We start from the raw sequence: 18173 nt of genomic DNA, 5'->3' as shown, positions 1-18173 counted from the left end.
CAGAGAAGGCCAGGGTCTTGGAGGAAATGGATAGCACATGAAGGGCTCTGAAAACACAAACCAATGACGAACCAGTAGCAAACACCACCCTCTGCTCGTCCAGTGGCTGCCACCGCCTGGCAGTGAACAGGGCCTGGGTAACACAGGCAGGGAGGCAGTGACTGACCTGGGATCAGAAAATGTCTAGGGTGGTGGGTTTCAACTGTGCTTTGTGTAGTGGAGGCCCCTCCTAGGCCCCTAACCCCGAGTTCCCCATTTATTGGCTCTATGTGCTGTGCTTCCCCATGAGATTTCATTTAAGAAAAGGTTTCCTTGGCTAAGAAAGAGTTTTAAAACCAGTGGTCCAGGGCCTATATATCAGGGTGAATCAGTCAAGATTCTTAATTACAAGAGACAGAAACCAACACTGGCTGCTTTAAGCAGAAAGGTACTTCATTCAAAAGATATTAAGGAGCTAGGGTAGGCCAACAGGAACAGAAGGCAAACAAGCCCCAGAAGTGGGGTGACAAGGACCCCACTGCCGCAATGCCAAGCCCTTGATGTTGGAGCCTGTGCAGCCCACAGCGCCAGCCATGGACACCACTCACCGCCACAGTCACACTGTCTCTGCCATCCCAGGGACGCCATCCTGTGTAAACTGTCCCCACAGCCAGAGTGAGTGACTTATAGTCCCTGAGCTGTTAGTGCCACCATCTCCCAACTCAGAGATTAGAATAGACACACCAACCTGCAGAGCCCAGGCCCTAGCTGCAAAGGATGCTAGGAAAGACAGCCTTCGCATTTCCAGCTTTCCCTGTGGGCGGTGGACTCTGTTGCCCACCAAGTCTCATAAGGAAGGAAATTTTGCAAGCACAGAAGGGGTGGGTTGGGGGGATCTAAAAGAATGACAGTGGGATATAAAGGCTCTGGATCCTCAAGAAAGTAAAATGCACTGACAAGAGGGGGAAAGGGCCCAAGTATTATTTATATTTTTTGTATATTTTAAATGTTTCATATCAGGACTAAAGGTCCCTACTTTGACACCAAAAACAAACTTCACAGTTTGGCCTTGAACTATGCAAAAGACCAAGATCGTGGCACCTGGATCTGACCTTAGTAGCCACCAGGTCATTTGGAAACCTGGTTATAGAAAAAGAAATTTCTAATTTTCACCTGGGTTGCTTTTAGGTGAAATCAGATGCCAGGTACCATTGGGCTTGGCTGAAACTAACTACAGAGGAGAGCTCACAAATAATTAGTTAGAAGGCAGTGTACAGCCAACTGCATACAGGTCCTCCCAACTCTACCTGCTCACTGAGAAAGTGGAAGAAGCACAGAAGCAATTAACACTAAAGAGAAAGATCTATTTAAAAAGATGGGCATATTTATAACTCACACATACCCAGACACTCTGTGGGTAGGGGCAGGTACAGACATGTCTGTGGTCAGACACACAGGATCCATGGACACGTGAGAAGCAAAAAAGATTTGCAAAAACAAGACTCAATAAATGATGTTTGAACTATAAAAGATAATTCCAAGGTCTCTGATCTCACATATGACCTACAATAAAGTCTGACTCATGGCTAGAGCTGTTCTGCACAAATAAATTAATTTTAAATTTAAGCATTTATAATTTAAGGTCACTACTTCTTTTTTCGGTTTGTTTGTTTTAAGCCAGCGGCATGGTGTTTTGGCTCTTCTGCCGGGTCCACTCATATTTGTATATCTACTCATACAAGAAAGATAATCTGAGGTTAGGGTACAGTGAGAGAACTGATTTATGCTTGAAAAATACGAATCATGGAGAAAGGCAAAATGAACTAAAATTATTCAGAATGAGAATATATGGTGGAAGGAGATTGAATTGAGATCTACAAATGTATAGAGAGAGCCTCAAAGAGGTTCTCACTGGCTGGTTTTTACTTCTAGTAAAATTTAGAAAGATTTAGAAAAATGGGGCTAAATTACAAATAAAGGACGTACAGTGGGTAGAGGAAGAGTACGGTGATAAGAAGGACAGTTAAACACCGGAATGAGTAACAGAGCAAAACTACGGAACTTCAGTCTCTGGGGATTTTAAAAACAGAGAATCACAGTGTCTAAAGTTTAACCTAACAAAGAATACACAGGACGTTCATAGAAAAATATGTTAAGTTCTATTAAAAGTTCCAAAAGAAGACAATTGAAGAAATATAGATGTTCAAGGAAACAGTGACTTAATATTGCAATGACATCAAATTTTCTCAAACATCATCTATAAAGTCAATGCAATTCCAATCAAATCCCAACAGGATGTTTGATAAACTCTAAAATTTATATAGTTAGGGAAATTTTTAAGTAGAAGAACAAGGAAGGAGACTCACCTGACCAGATGCCACAGCACTGACAACAGTGTGAGAACAGCACCAGAAGCACAGGGACAGACCACTAAACTTGATGCACACATGACAAAGGTGGCAACCCAAGTCAGTGAGGAAACAATAAACTGTTTGTAGATGGTACTGGGAAAATTGAAAAAAATAAACTGGGATCTCTACCTCATACCTACACAAAAGTAAATTCCAGATAGACTAAAAACTTAAATGTGAAAGATAACTATAAAACTAAGAAGATAGAGGAAAACGTAAGAGTGAACTTGGGGTGAGATGGATTTGTTAAACAGCATCAAAAAAGGAAAATGGTAGATTTGACCTCAAAATTAAGAATTTCTGTTACATGAGGGGCACCAAAGACAAAGTTAACTGGGGGTGTTAAACTGGGAGAAGAGCTTTAAAAATCTCTGAGACCAAAAAGGGGACTGGCATCTAGAATGTGCATTAACTTTGAAAGCAACTAAAAACAACAAACAATACAAGCAATTTTAAATTTTATAAAATGGACAAAAGTTGAGAAAAGTTGTTCCCCAAAGGGGAAATCCAAATGGCTGAAAAGCATGTGCAGGCCATGCTAGCCTCCCTGGTAGCAGGGAGCCCGAGGCAGCCTGGTTTGCCATCACCTGTGGATGGATAGGTACATGTGGCACCTAGCCTTGCACATGGCCAATGACTCAGCAGAAGTCAGGAGCAAAGAACTAGCTGGAAACCATAAAAACACAAGGCTTTTGTAGATTAAAAACACTGCCTTTTTCAAAGATATATCTAAGGACGTATATTTAACACTTTGCACTGGGAATCTATGGGAGGGAGATGAATGGCAATGGGGATGAAGAAGAAAAGATGTTTTTTAAATAAAACCAAACAGAAGTGGCACCTAGTATTGATTGATGACAGGGTGTCATAAAATAAAGAGTACAATGACTCAACTCTCCACAGCTGGGTTCAAAGGAATAAGGAAATAAATAACATATATATAATTTCATTTATCTGTGATGACTTAGGCAGACTCTTGTGGAAGGTGCTCCTTCAAGGTTCTTTCCTGGCCCAGGGCCCTGTGATTTGCAGATATTGTCATGAACTATCCGAAGCTCACCTCTCATTGTAAATTCTGGCACACCGTTCGTTACATTTTGGCTTTGGATAAAAAGTGCTCAAGTTCCATCCAAAACACATAATTTAAATGTGAAAATCAGAGGATACCAAGCACTTCTCAAAGACAGTGTTAAAAGTCCCGTGCAAACAGATAGCTCCAGCCAGAATAAGGAAGCACACCAAATGGAATTCTCCAGCTTCCTTTCCAGAGAGGGGGTTTGTTTCTGTAGGATGGTGGACATTTTTTTCTATTACAAAGCAATTATTCTAGGTTAGGCCCCAGTATAATGACCCCATGACTAAGGGGCAAGGAAGAGGGGGAATACGGAATGAAAAGGGAGTCAGCACAAAGATATCTTGTATTTCATAAGCTTGGAAGCAGGTGTGAAAACAGCCCACCCAGATCTAAATAGACATTTCTCCAAAAAATATATACAAATGGCCAATAAACACATGAGAAGATGCTCACCATCATTAGTCATTAGGGAAATGCAACTCAAACCTCTAGTTAGATACCACTTCACGCCCACCAGTATGGCTATAACCAAAAAGAGACAACAACAAGTGTTGGAGAGGATGTGGAGCAATAGGTGGGAATGTAAAATGGTGCAGCCATTGTGGAAAAGTCTGGCAGTTCTTCAAAATGTTAAACATAGAATCCCCGTGACTCAGCAACTCCACTCCTAGGTATATACCCAAAGGAAATGAAAACATATGCCCATACAAAAACTTGTATACAAATGTTCATAACAGTATTATTCATAATAGCCAACAAGTAGGAACAACCCAAATGTTCATCAGCTGATGACTGGATAAAGAAAATGTGGTATGTCAATAAATGGAATATTACTCAGCCATAAAAAAAGAAATATACATGCTACAACATGGATGAACCTTGAAACATTACGCTACATCAAAGAAGCCAGACACAAAAGGCCACATATTATATAATTCCATTTATATGAAATATTCAGAATAGGCAAATCCATAGAAAGAGAAAGCAGATTAGTAGTTGCCTGGGGCTAGGAGGAGGCGAGTGACTGCTAATGGGTATGAAGTTTCCTTTTGGGGTGATGAAATGTTCTGAAATAGGGGTGAGGTTTGTACAACTTTGTGAATATACTAAAAACCACTGAACACTGTAAAGGAGTGAACTGCATGGTAAAAAAATTATATCTCAATTTTTTAAAAATCCAGTACCCCGAAGACCCACATTCCTGACCTCACTGGATGACAGAATCAGATGATTTCCTGAAGCGCCAGCTGGGACCCACTCCAGAGAGCATCCCCCAATTAAATTTGTCTTGTCATACTTTCTAGATATAAAAGGCTAGGAAACACTGTCCCCTTTCTTAATCTCCCAGTCCTATCTCCAGGTCTTATCTCCTCTGAATGTAAAAGAGTTTGGGCTCTGAGTAATTCTGCCTGGCTTTGAATTTCTGCTCCACACTCAGCAACTATGTGACTTTGGGCAAGTTTACTTAAATTCTTTCAGATAAGTTTCCTTATGTGTAAGGTGGGGATACTTTACCTATCTCACTGGGATGGTGTGAAGATTAAGTTAGTTAATGAATATAAAAGGCTTAACAATAGCACTTGTGGCAAAGTAAACAGTCAATAAATGTCAGCAGTCATTTCTTCTTTCCACAAATTCCTGAGTGTTATCGTGTTGAAACAGGGCTGTATGTACAGTCTACGAGCGCAGACGGCATCACACAGGCATTTACAACAGTGACTGTTACGGGACGGGAAACACGCGGACAGGGGAGCCCACAGCTGGGCTGCCTAACAACACAAGTCAGGGAAAGCCTGACTCGAGTTGGCTTCATAGTGGTCCCTCTGAATCTCACCTTTCCACAACAACTCTAAAGAGCACCAAATTCTAAAGGGTAGACAAACTCATGTGTCACCATTACTTGTAGCCAAGGGCAAGCAAGGAAGCTGGCAAAGTGGAGCTGCTGCCTTGGCGGGGTGCGTAGAAGGTTTCAGATCACTGCTGTTGTTTCAGGAGAAAATCAAGGAATGGCAAGTTGGAAGCAGAGAAGTTCAAGGGAAACAAATCCCAGCCCCTAAGGGCTGGTCCATACTTGCTGTGGCCCAGCAAGAAAGCAGTTCCTCTTGTCAAGCAGACTGTCACTCCAGGAACTCAAACGCAGGTTTCTCTAGCATTTACACTGTTAAATAAATACCTTGAAATTATCATCTCGCTAGGAAAAACCCAGAGGAGCAGGTTCCTCACAAATAGCCAAGAAGGAAGTCCTTGGACAGTTTTTTTTCTTTTTTTTTTGTGTGTGAGGAAGATTGGCCCTGCACTAACATCTGCCAATCCTCCTCTTTTTTTGCTGAGGAAGACTGGCCCTGGGCTAACCTCCGTGCCTATCTTCCTCCACTTTTTATACGTGGCGCCGCCACAGCATGGCTTGCGAAGCGGTGCGTCGGTGTGCGCCCGGGATCTGAATCAGGGAACCCTGGGCCACCGCAGTGGAGCGCGCTTAACCGCTTAACCGCTTGCACCACCGGGCCAGCCCCTGGACAATTTTTCTTACACCATCTTGTTATGGGCTGAAGTGTGTCCCCCAAAAGTCACATATTGAAGTCCTGATCCCCCCCAATACCTCAGAATGTGGCTGTATTTGGAGACAGGGTCTTCAACGAGGTAATTAAGGTAAAAGGAGGCCATTAGAGGGGCCCCAATCCAGTATGACTGGTGTCATTATAAGAGGAAATTTGGACACAGAAAGGTATGAAGGGAGGATCACGTGAAGACACAGGAAGATGACAGCTATCCACAAGGCAAGGAGAGAGGCCTCAGAAGAAAATCAACCCTGTTGACACCTTGATCTTGGTCTTCCAGCCTCCAGAGCTGTAAGAAAATAAATTTCTGTTGTTTAAGCCACCCACCCTGTGGTATGTTGTTATGGTAGCACTAGCAAACTAATACGCGTCTTACTTATGGCAACAACCACTTTTCCTTCTCAGAATTGAAGGTTATTTGTAGAAATAGTGATCATCTTCCCTCTCTGTGGAAAAAGCCTCAGGGTTGGAAGGGACTTTAGTGATTTAGAAGAAATGTATATATTTAAATATATAACCTTTACAAAACACTCAATCAACAAAAATACCACAGCTGTTTTGATGAAAACAAATAGTGTATTTGAAATCAGGGGTTACGGGTGAGCTTGCAGGCTTGTCTCGCACTCATCAGCCAATTTATTCCTACACCTTGCTTTGGTAGATTAATGACAAGAAATTCCTGATTTTCAGAGATTAGATAAATGGTTGCAAATGGTAACATTTGAACAAACATTTTATAATCTCAGATGCTCTTCAATTAAATTTACCCAAAAGTTAAAAGATAGAAGCAACTTTTATTTCTAAATTGAAACTAACAATATCTAACGACTACTTGCATTTTTATTTTACATGTTGGAAGTATCAAAACATAATTCAAGATTACAAATCAACTCTGAATTCAGCACGTGTACTGCAATACAATAGTCTCTAGTGCAGTTTCACATGTATGGACATGTATTTAACATTAACAAAAATCAAACTTTAAAATTAAAATCAGAAACAGTTTAAAAAGACAGTGCAGAGTTACAAACTTCAGCAGGTATTTTATAAGCTATCTAACCCAGTCTACTTGCTTAAATCCCTCCCAGCTTACAGTTATTCATGAGTTTCGTGAGAAGGCCATCTACGTCATTGAAGAAAATGCTGACTAGTATAGGTCTTAAGTCAAAAAAAAGCTCACTACTCTTTCACTTCTTTTATTTCTAAAAGTTGCAAGAGATTTTGGGGTGGGAATTGGGACAACGAACTCTTGGCCTTGTAACTAGTTGCATTTTTGAGTTAATCTTTTAGAAAAAATAATAGTGTGTCAGTAACAACCTGCAGTTACTGCCAGGGGTCTGCAATATACATATACGGCAAATACTGTAGCTAGACTACATAAGTTATATAACTCGGGCCCAGGTACTAGTGTTTTTAAAAACACACCAGATGTTCTCCTAAGCAAACTCTACTCAAGAGACCCACCAGACTGTCCCCATTCCCTTCATAAAACACACTGAGGGATGGATGCCCATGGCACACTGAGTACTCCCGGCCGCATCAACTGTGCATTTCCATTTTCAAGTGGGGCATCATGTGCTTACTCCGGCTCAGCTGTGTCCAGACTTGTTTATGTCAGCTGTACACATCACTATGGTCTCCTAAAATGTGACATCAACTGATGAAATAGGAGTGTGAGCAGAAAGAGAAGTTGTTTCTAGGAAAACTAAGACGAATGCTTGGAAAGCATCTATAAAAGCAAGTTGTTTAAAGAAACTGCTGACAAAACAGTTGTGGGCAAGACAATAGTAAAAGACTGAAAAGTCATAAAAATATAGTATAGGATCCTGCACTCAGACTGCTTTGCAAATATCCTTGCTCCACTCTGAAGAGACAAATACTAGATACACACATACACAATGATATCATTATATATCAGCATACTTATCAAACCGAGTTGGTTAAGAGAGCATCTCATCTAGTACGCAGGCTGGGCTGATGAATACAACACAAATTCATGGAAAAGCATTAGTGAACTCAAGAGTAGCTTTTTATCATCAAACTTTAGAGTCTCATTGCTTGGGTTATAATCCAAACTTCACCACTTAAAAGCTCTGTGAGGGCCAGCCCCGTGGCTTGGTGGTTAAGTGCGCGCACTCCGCTGCTGGCGGCCCGGGTTCGGATCCCAGGCGCGCACCGACATACCGCTTCTCCGGCCATGCTGAGGTCACATCCCACGTACAGCAACTAGAAGGATGTGCATCTATGACATACAACTATCTACTGGGGCTTTGGGGGAAAAATAAATAAATAAATAAATACAAAAGAAAACTGCAGGTCCTTCCGAAACACATATCAGTGCGCTGGCTTACTTTAAAAAAAAAAAAAAAAAAGCTCTGTGACTCTGGGGAAAGTTACTCAGCTTCCCTGAGCCATCTCTCTTGTATCTGTAAAAAAGGGCTAACGATGATACCCACATGTGAAGATACTTAGCCTGGGGCCTCAGCCCCAGTAATTATCAGTGTTAATTATCAGCGTTAATTATCACTGCTTTCATTCCTTAGTACAACTACTACTATCTCGTGGACATGAAAATACAACCACCATTAGGTGGGGGCAGGGACATGCAGTATTTTACTTCTTAAAATGAGTCCTCAAATTAAAAATGACTGGGAACCACTCTACTCTAAACAACTGACCAGTAAAACGACGCAGTGACCTGAAGCTGCAGAGGCCGAGCACCAAGCAAGGAAAGATGGAGCCCTGAGTCTACCAGCAGATGAGCCCAGGGCCTAATGCCAATCATCAGTACTTTGAAGCCACCAAAATTTTTACTTTTTCTCCTGTTTAAGAAAACGGAGAGAGCAAAATAATTTAAGTCAGACTGAATTTGCTTATTGAAAATATTTTCTGCAGAAGTTTTTTTTTAATAGAGTATTGGATCAGTATTGTAAAAAACAACAATCCATCCGAGACCTCCCAAGACACCATGCTTTTAGCACAAGCTGGAAAAATGAAGTACCAATTTCACCCTCCAGCTTTTGGGTGAGCAAACAGGATTCAGGTCCCTAGAACATGATAAAACCACACCCAAAAGGCACGCAGTTGCCTTAAATGGGGCAATGTGAACAACATTCTCTTGGATGAAGCACAGCATTTCATGAGTCTACAACAACCTCCAGATAAAACAATTGAAGGCCCAGCTTAACAGCTTAATCAGGTAATGGCTGAACCAAAATAGAATTCGCAGGAAACAAGCACTCGTTGGAAACACAACAAAGCAATATAGCTACGGATCTGTACTCAGTAAAGAAAACCCAGGCTTTCTTTATCCAATAGTTTGGTAGAAGGATTCAAAACTTTTCTTTATAATGAAACGTTTACTCTGAGCACATCTCCCAAGAGTTCCTATCCCACTGCAATCCAGCTGTTTGGCAGCTGTCAATCAAAACATTACAATAAGAACTGTTGTCCAGACCAGGCCTGTGTAACCAACAGGCTCAGTAAGTTTCTGAGGTTCCTAAATATTTGTTGAGGACTACAAGCCCGCAGGTAGAGCAGGGCATTTCTGTGGCATCTCCTGGATGTTTTGATGCTAGGAGTCATCAGTGTGCAATTTCTACTCAGCTGTACATTGCTACACAGAGACCATGGGGTCTGTGATGAGCACATCAAATTTTAGAGAAATGCATCATTTTATTTGTTATTGGCAGAAATTGTTATTAATGAATTCTGGGACAAAATCTTTTGTAAAGCAGGGTAATTCTGAAATAAAAATAACACACCACAAATAGCACACACCTCACTGCTATTCTCTACTCGAAGGCACCGTGGTGTGGGAGCCTGCCATGTTCCCCATCGGAACAACTCAGATTATAAGCCTGGGCGGTGGGCCAGCATGGACCCCTGTGTGTCGGGAACTGCCTACTCCCTACTCCTCACTGTCAGCTGTGTGGGGGGTACTGACTTGCAGCCTGAAGGCCACCATGCTCTCACCGCTCAGACCCCAACCTCCTCTCCAGACTAGCTCCTTCTCAATCACCTGACTTGGTCCTGTTCCCTCATCCTTCCTCTACGCTGAGGTCTCCACACACCTCTGGAGCCAGACAGACAGGTGCCAGATCCCTGTGCTTATGCTTTCCCTCCCCCACCCCCCCCCATAACACACATGGCCCTGGTAAGTATCTCCAAGCGCGTCTCCTGGCGAGACTCTGAGCTCCCTGCCAACAGGGCCGGGTCTCCCTGTGCCACTGAGCTCACCAGATAGTGGGCACAGAGCAGGTGCTCAATCAATGTTGAATTTAATTTATGCAAATGTATTTTGACAAAAATAGTTACCTAAATCCCCCAAACATGCCCTTGTTCTACATGTAATTGATACTAAAGAGTAAGTGGCCTTGTCAGATGCCCAGTCAGCACAGAGGAGAGACCACAAGGCCTCTTTCTCCATCCAAGATGGACCAAGATCCCACACTTGTCCAGAGCAAGGCAACAGGAGAGAGGAGGGGTGAAGTCAGCAAGTTGCACCACGTCGACACAATGCAGAGGCATGCGAGTCAGCCCGGGGATTTCTTAAATGTCTTGGAGCCTGTCTTCTAGGATTCCACCCGGTTAATTCCCACAACATCCAAAACATAGGCAAGTCTTTCCAGTTTTTGCTTCTAAGAGATCCTCTCCTCTCCACCCACTTCCCCTTCTCCCCTGTCACCATCCTTTTTAGCCTTGACTCTGCAACAGCCTCTCTACTCAACTCCCAGGACCCACTCCAAGCAACCCCCACAACCCCCAGCAGCCAGAACAACCTGGTAACAGGTAATTCATCCACCTCTGCTTCTAATCCTCTGTGGCCTCCTCCTGCTGTTGAAATAAGAGCCTTGGAGGCCCCACCCATTGGCGTCTGCCTCCCTCTGCAACGCCAGCCACGTGCCACTCCCGGAACTCTGGCTCTCTGTCTGGAACAAGCACTCTCTGGGCCTTTGCACTGCTGGTTCCTCTAGTGGAGCACTCTTTTCCCCAACTTTTTCCATGCCTGACTGCTTGTCACCCATCAGCTTTCAGCTAAGGCCTCAGCAGACTTCTCTTCAACTCGCCTCCATCGTCCTCCGCATTCGCCACTCTCTGTAATTATGTATCTACGTATCGACTTCTTCATCTCCCTGCCTAAAATGGAAGCTCCATAAGAGCACCGACTTTGTCTTGTTCTACACTTTAACACCAGAGCCTGACACTGAACCTGGTACCTAGTGAGAGCTCAAAAGATATCTGTTGAATGAATGAATGAATAATAAAGGAATGAATATCTCCTGGGAGAATCAATACTTTCAAACTCCCTAAATCAGATCCCAAACGGGCCCAGCTTTCTTGAAAGACAAAAGTAACATCTTCCGTTTGGTGAAATAAACCCTGTGTTGTGCTCACACCAGGACTTCCCCTTATTCACACTATCTTCTCTTATTTATCCACAGCAGTCTTATGACTGACCACCTTTCTCTCTGGAAACGACCCAGGCCTCCTTGGCTCAGAAAATCGGAACTCCTCTGGCCATAAGCCTTGTCCTTCAGAGGAACAAAAACAGGAAGGGAGCAGAGGCCTCCAGGGTCTTCACACAGTCCCAGGAGTCTAGGTGAAGCCCTAATGCCTGGCCAGCCTAAGACCCAAGACAGGGAGGAAACAGCAGGTGGGCCAGGGGTCAGTAGATGGACACAGTGTTCTGGAAGAGAGATACCTCCACTCCCCAGTCTGAAATGAGACAAATGCCTGGCTTCAAATCCTGACTCCAACATCTACATTTCTGAATGCCACACGGATGCTATTTAATCTCTCTGAACCTCAGTTTCCACAGCTGTCAAAACGGATTTCACAATTTCTACTTTAAGGGGATTGCTGGCATTTTGCCCTCAGATGTTATGTCTGCTGCATCCACTCACCCTTCAATCCCCCAGGATGAGCCTATTATTCACACAGGAAAAATACAACCAGATATCAATCACACTCAGTGAGTTTCCCCAAAAGATCTGGGTTTCCCAGACTGTTGACGCTGAGCCATACAAGCCGATTCACATTTAGTTAACTCTGTTAAATAACAGGGCCAAGCCAACTCCTGAAGTTACCATATGCATGTACACAGCAGCTATTCAATACATATTTTTCAATGAATGAATCAAACGACAGGATGGATTGTGTCCATATTGATCCTACTAATCAAGCCTGATAAACTAGTCTCTTTTTTCACAATCAGTATATGATGCCAGGCACTAATTCACTTTCTGCTTTGATACTGCAGACAGACATGTGGCAAGAAAACAAACTTAGGCCATTATAAGGCTCAAGACCTTGACACTCATGTTTCCTTCTGATGGAGGCCATGGGGAAAACGAGCAGGTGGGATGTTAAAACTCCTCATTTCTTTTGGAGATTATGGGTCAGCTCCCTTAGGGTTTATGCTTTCAGAAACCAAGGGACTTTTCAAAATAGAACAACTTCTCAGCAAAAAATAAAAAATTAAAATTAAACAATCTTCATTCCATATGTGGACTGTCACCAAATTTTGCAAGGATATTTAGCAGAAGCATTCTTCTTTTAGTCTTGCTCCATAAATACTGAACTAGGAAAAACATGGCCTAAGACTGAGATTTGGCAAAGGAACCTGATGAAACCCATCAGTTCTGTGCCACAGTGTAATGCCCCTGGAAGCTCCTGGTGATTGGATGATTATCTAACTTTCTGCTGTCCTGCCTCAGGCTTAACATGCAAAGCACGGTTTCTTGTAGCTCACACATGCCAGTCCACCAATGCAGCAGCATCTCAAGGCAAGAAAGGACTCTAACCCTTTCGAGTCCCACATAGGCACCGTTTAGTCTAAGAAAACACACCTACTAAAGCAAACCCACAGAAAGGAAAATGAAGAACCAGTTATTCCCTGTGAAAAGGAAGTGCCCAAGGGTTTCTTTTTTTTCCCTTTTTTTTCATTAGCTTCATTTAACAGACGGAAAAACTGAGACTTGGAAAGGTTGGGGAATTTCACCAATTTAACACAGAAGAGGTGGAGCTAAGTGTTGTTTTTAAATGCCTTTACCATGGACTTAATTTAAGAAAATGTGACCAGCACACAATTTGGCAAGTGCCCTTGATTAGCCAGAGCAAGGGATGCCTGAACAAGAGGCAGGATAAACGTGATATGCTTACAAAACAGCACACTTGCAAAGAGTCCAGGTCTAAAGTCAGAAGGTCCAGGTCCTACTCCTAGCTGAGTCACTGATGAGCTGTGGGAAAGAGGCAAATCATTTAACTTCTTTGCTTTTAGTTTCCTCACCCAGAGATGGAGAATCATTAATACAAGCAAGCATTATCTACTTCCCAGAGGTACTAAGGAAATCAAATGAATGTGAAAGCTGCTGGAAAATATGAAGGCATATCCAGAAGTCAGGTACCTCTTGCATTATATACATACATGTATGAAAATAAAAGCCACCCAGACAATTACCTGCTTCCATTCTTGCTCAAACTAAATAGACTTCCTCTTACTAATAAAGGGATCAATTGGAATGCAAGAGATTTTTGTGAATCAGGATGAACACACAGCTCTTGGAGAATGTGCACTGCTGTTTTGAGGACACGTGATCCACTATGTCACAGCCAGCCATCTTTTGGTGCCCTAGGACAATCACACAGGCAAATGGACCCACTCCACCTCTGCAGGGGATCAGGCCCTAAGCCTATTAATTAGTGTTTGCCAGACACTAACAAGGTGCTACGAGTGCCCAGAACACTGAACACATAGTGAACAGACAACAGGAACCACCAACCCACAGGACAACACATGTGGCCAAGTGTGAGAAACGTGACAGATGCAGGTCACCTTCCCTGGTGTTCCCTTCTACACCCTACCCGGTAGGGTTTGGGTAAGCTCTTCCAGAACTCTTGCCTGAGGACAGCAGTTAAATGTCTTCAACAAACCATCATCCCTTTAGGAAATCCAAAGAAACACCAGGACAAATCCTAGCTCCACGCTGGACGAGAGTTGCTAGCACTCTTCCTCAGTGCGCCCCTGGCTGCCCCAGGTCTGCACTCAGATGGAGCCCACTCTGAGGCTGGCTGTCTTTTGCTCACGCTCCCATTTTCTGCCCTTCACATTCATCTGTTCTGGAAGCTAAGCTCCTCAAACTCTGGCCAGAAAGAACATCATATGATTAAGTAACTACAAGGATAATCAGAACAATCAAAGAAAACATAATACCTGGAAAGCTCTGAGTGGGTTCACTGACCTTGTCAGAACGGCCAGTACAGGGGAAGGTACTTACAGAGCAACCCACAGGGACAGCTGATTGCCCGAAACATAGTACAATGGAGCTCAAACTTTAGTGTGCATCAGAACCATCCAGAGGGCGTGTGAAAACACAGAAACCCAGAGTTTCTGAGTCAGTCACTGATACTGCCCAGAGACCACACTTGAAAATCACTATCAGAGTAAACGGGCAAAGGCTGCCCAGTCTGTCATTCCCACTGGGGCAACTTCAGATCCTGATTCATCCCCCTCCACCCTTCAAACCCTTAAAGAAAACTCATGATAGGAATTAAACAGTCATCTCTCCCCTCCCCTTTCCCATACATGCACCCATGCTGCTGTGCATGAAGAGAACAATTATCAAACCATTCCTGATAAATATCTCCCAGAACTCAGTCCAGTTCTCACCTGTATACAAGATGATTTCACAAAAGGAGTGAGTTATAGTGCAAAACAGAGGACATGGCAGTGCGGGAAGAGCGCTCACAGGCTCCCCTGGTCCAATTCTCTGACCTGGTGCACGGTCCCTCGATCCTGAGTGACAAGAGCATGCCACTGGGACGGTGCAAGGGTAACGCTGTGACCTGGTTTTCTCTTCACTCATTTATCCTGATGCTCTGCCACAATGTACTGTGATTTCCTGCTGAGAACTCACTTCATGTGACCAAACTGCTGCCCCGCCAGCCTCACCAGCAACCCAGAGCAAAGAAAAGCAGCAAGTGGCCACAAATATACTGCACCTCTGGCAGGAGACAGGGCAAAAATCCCTCGAGACCAGGATCAGAGGATTTCTGACCCGGAAGGGACATTAAAAATATTTCTTTCCTTCCCAAAGCTGATTACATTATACAATACACTATTTTACTAACAGCAGGAGTTACTGCTACAATAGTACTGATGTGTTTTATGAGGGGTAAACGGAAGTTCCTACAGAGAGCAGTGATGTGAATAATGTAAACACTCTGTGGTAAGAGCCCATCCTACAAGTCTCTTCTCTTGTGGTTCAAATGGGAAAATCTGGCCAATATTCACCACACACCAGCTTGACCTTTCCTAGCTATGGGACAGGAGAGGTTACATACATTTGGGGCTGCAATTGTGGGCCTGAAAACCAACTTCAGGCTAAATAAGGAAAAAGAATGAAGAGTGATTCATTCACAGCATTTTGGTAAATATACACAGTGTATGTGTTTGCAAATACCTAGTCTTTAAGATGATTCTGCACACACAAATAGACATATTTGGTGAAACAAATGTGACTTTTCCTCCCATTAAAAAAAATCCAACCAGCTCTTTCTCCTATGCACAACTGTGCAATAGTTCCCAGGCTCTGAGTGCCTGATCTGGTGTAAACCCCACTAAGTCTGTGAGTCCAACAACATTCTCCAAAGCAGAACACCAACACAATCTCCACTTACCCCCAAATTATGAATCGATCTCAGATATACCACGTTCAAGATACGCGCCACAAGCCCAGACAGCTGTAGTCAGACAATATTCGCTGGGGCCTCAAACACGCTGATTACTCTTGCCCTCTCCCTACCCCGGCAAAAAGTCCATTCATTTGCATGCACAGATAAGGCCATGCAAGAGCTGCCTTCACACCCAACACCCTTGGTGGTTCCTGTCCTCACCTGTTTTCCAGGAGCGTCATGCACACCACCTCTCGCACCCCTGGGTTGTTGGCCTTCTCCAGCGAACAGCCCTGCAAGTTCCAGGTGGCCAGCCTCAGCACAGGCCGCCCATCCCTTGTGCCTCCAAAGGCCTCCACCGAAGGCCGAGTGGAGATAATCTGCGTGGGCCCCCCTGGCGGCAGGTCCAGGTCCTCACTCTGCAGGCTCAGGGAGGTGGGGCTGGGGTGAGGCTTGGCGGTGAAGGTCAGGCCCCCGTTGGTGTGGGTGGACGGGGGCCTGGACCTCTCGGCAAACACCTGGTGCCGTATCCTGTCCAGGAAGGCGGCATTGATACCACCCATCCTCACCAGGTCCTCAACGCTGCGGAAGGGTCCGTGCTCGCGGCGGTAGTCCACGATGCTGACGGCCATCTTCTCCGTGAGGCCTCGCACACTCATGAGCTGAGCCGGGGTGGCTGTGTTGATGTTGACACGCGGGGTGAGGGGCACGGAGGTGGCCAGGTGGTGAGGCTGCTGCTCGGCCAGCAGGTCCCGCCGCAAGGAGCTGGGAGAGTGCTGCGCGGAGCTGCCCTTGCTGCTTACGCAGATCTCGAACTTGACCTGCTCCAGCTTGGTGGCGCCCACGCCGCTGACCAGTGCCAGGTCCTCCACCTTCTTGAAGCCACCGATGTACTCGCGGTACTCCACGATGCTGCGTGCCACCGCACGCGTCACCCCAGGCAGGGTCATCAGCTCCTCCTCCGTGGCCATGTTGATGTTGAGCCGCTCCTGATTCACCAGAATGTTGCTGAAGTTGCAGGCCGCGCTGAACTTGCGGCTATGAGACAGGTCCGAGGGGTCCCGGGGGATGGAGCGGTGGCAACCCAGGGTGCTCCCCATGGCCAGTCAGGATCAGGGGCCCAGGAAGGCCTCACCACCGCAGAATAACTCTCTGTTAGAAAGGAAGCCCAGTAGACCTTACAGGCACAGAAGAGGGAAAGGTGCAGGACTCAGGGGACGAAACGGTTACCACAGACAAACACTAAGTCTCCATGCCCAGAGCGTCCAAAAGTACCTTTCACTCCGTCACCTGGAAAACAATAAACACAAAAATCGATTGAATCAGTTCATCAGTTTGCATTAGCACTCCCTACCTAGAACGGGAGTTCTTAACCAGGAGTCCTGCGCTGCTAGCTGTCTGTGAACCCCTGAACACGCACACACAATGAGTCTGGCCCATGTGGACTGTCCTCTGGAGAGGTCCAGTTTTTATCACGGTGGGGTCCAAAAAGGCTATGAGCTGCTTCTCTTGGAAAGAGACCTATCCCCGTCAGCCCATACCTCTCAACCCTCGCAGCTCTGCGGCCAGCTCCCCACTTCGCTCGCCCCTACTTGGGCGTGGGCAGAGGGAGGGCGCATCCCCCACGCCCGACACTCAGCGCCACCTGAAACTTGGGAATTCCGTCCTCGCTAGTGCCAGCGCGGAGAAAGGGTTTATCGACCCCCACCTGACCCGCCCCTGGTCCCCGCGCCCCACCTCTCGGCGGCTCCCCCGGGGCGTCCTTCTTCCACCTGCAGCCCCGAAGCCTGAGCCCGGCCCGGGACAGCGCGGGCGCCCTGCCACCAGTTGGTGCCCGCGCGAGTGCGGGTCTGGGGCCAGGCCGCGGGATCCCGCCCACGCCGCCTCGGGCCGCGCGTCCCGGCTCTTCCTGCGGGAGAAACTCTCCCAGTCTCTCTCCCACAGCCGGCAGGAGCTGCAGGGCTGCGCGGAGGCGGCACCGGCGGCGAGATCCGGCCGCCGCGGCTGCACCAAGTCTTGCGGCTGCACCAGGACTAGCCGCGTCTCCCCACTTGCGTTGCTCCAGGCAAAAGTCCTACGCCCGACTCGGACGTGGGATCCGCCAGAACCACGTCCACTGCCCAGCACCAGCGCCACGGTTCCCGCTCGCCGTCCGTGTCAAAGCCAAAGTCCCGGCCGCGCTGCCCGCGCCTCCGGCGGCACCACGGCCACGCCTCCTCCCGCGCGGGAACTCCTCCCCGGGACTCCCGATGGCACGTGGGGGCGGGGCCCGAGCGCGAGGCCGGGACCGGGAGAGCGGACCCCAGAGCGTGGGGCGTGGCCCTGGAGTGCGAGGGGCGGGGCCACGGAGAGCGGGGGCGGGGCCTGACGCGAGGGGGTGGGGTGCGGGGCCCGGGAGGGCGAGAGGCGAGGCCGTGCTACGTCGGGGCGGGCCCGAGCTCGTGGGCGCGGAGGTGGAACCTGGGAGCGCGGAGG

At 46.2% G+C, this 18173-nt stretch overlaps 1 protein-coding gene across 1 annotated transcript in view; it reads right to left on the bottom strand.

The window, feature by feature from the left end:
• EEPD1 (endonuclease/exonuclease/phosphatase family domain containing 1) overlaps positions 1–17910 on the bottom strand; it is a 114602-nt gene extending 96692 nt beyond the window's left edge. The window contains exons 1-2 of the mRNA XM_058528208.1: positions 17436–17910; positions 15921–16988 (exon numbers count right to left, since the gene is read on the bottom strand). Coding sequence (XP_058384191.1) covers positions 15921–16798 — 878 coding nt within the window. The 5' untranslated portion in view covers positions 16799–16988; positions 17436–17910. The remainder of the gene's footprint in view (positions 1–15920; positions 16989–17435) is intronic.
• Positions 17911–18173: the final 263 nt, after the last annotated feature.

The sequence above is a fragment of the Diceros bicornis genome, chromosome 3 (genome assembly GCF_020826845.1).
Source record: "Diceros bicornis minor isolate mBicDic1 chromosome 3, mDicBic1.mat.cur, whole genome shotgun sequence".
Classification (NCBI taxonomy): Eukaryota; Metazoa; Chordata; class Mammalia; order Perissodactyla; family Rhinocerotidae; genus Diceros; species Diceros bicornis.
The sequence above is the reverse complement of the archived record's forward strand: the minus strand, read 5'-3'. Positions and strand labels throughout refer to the sequence as shown.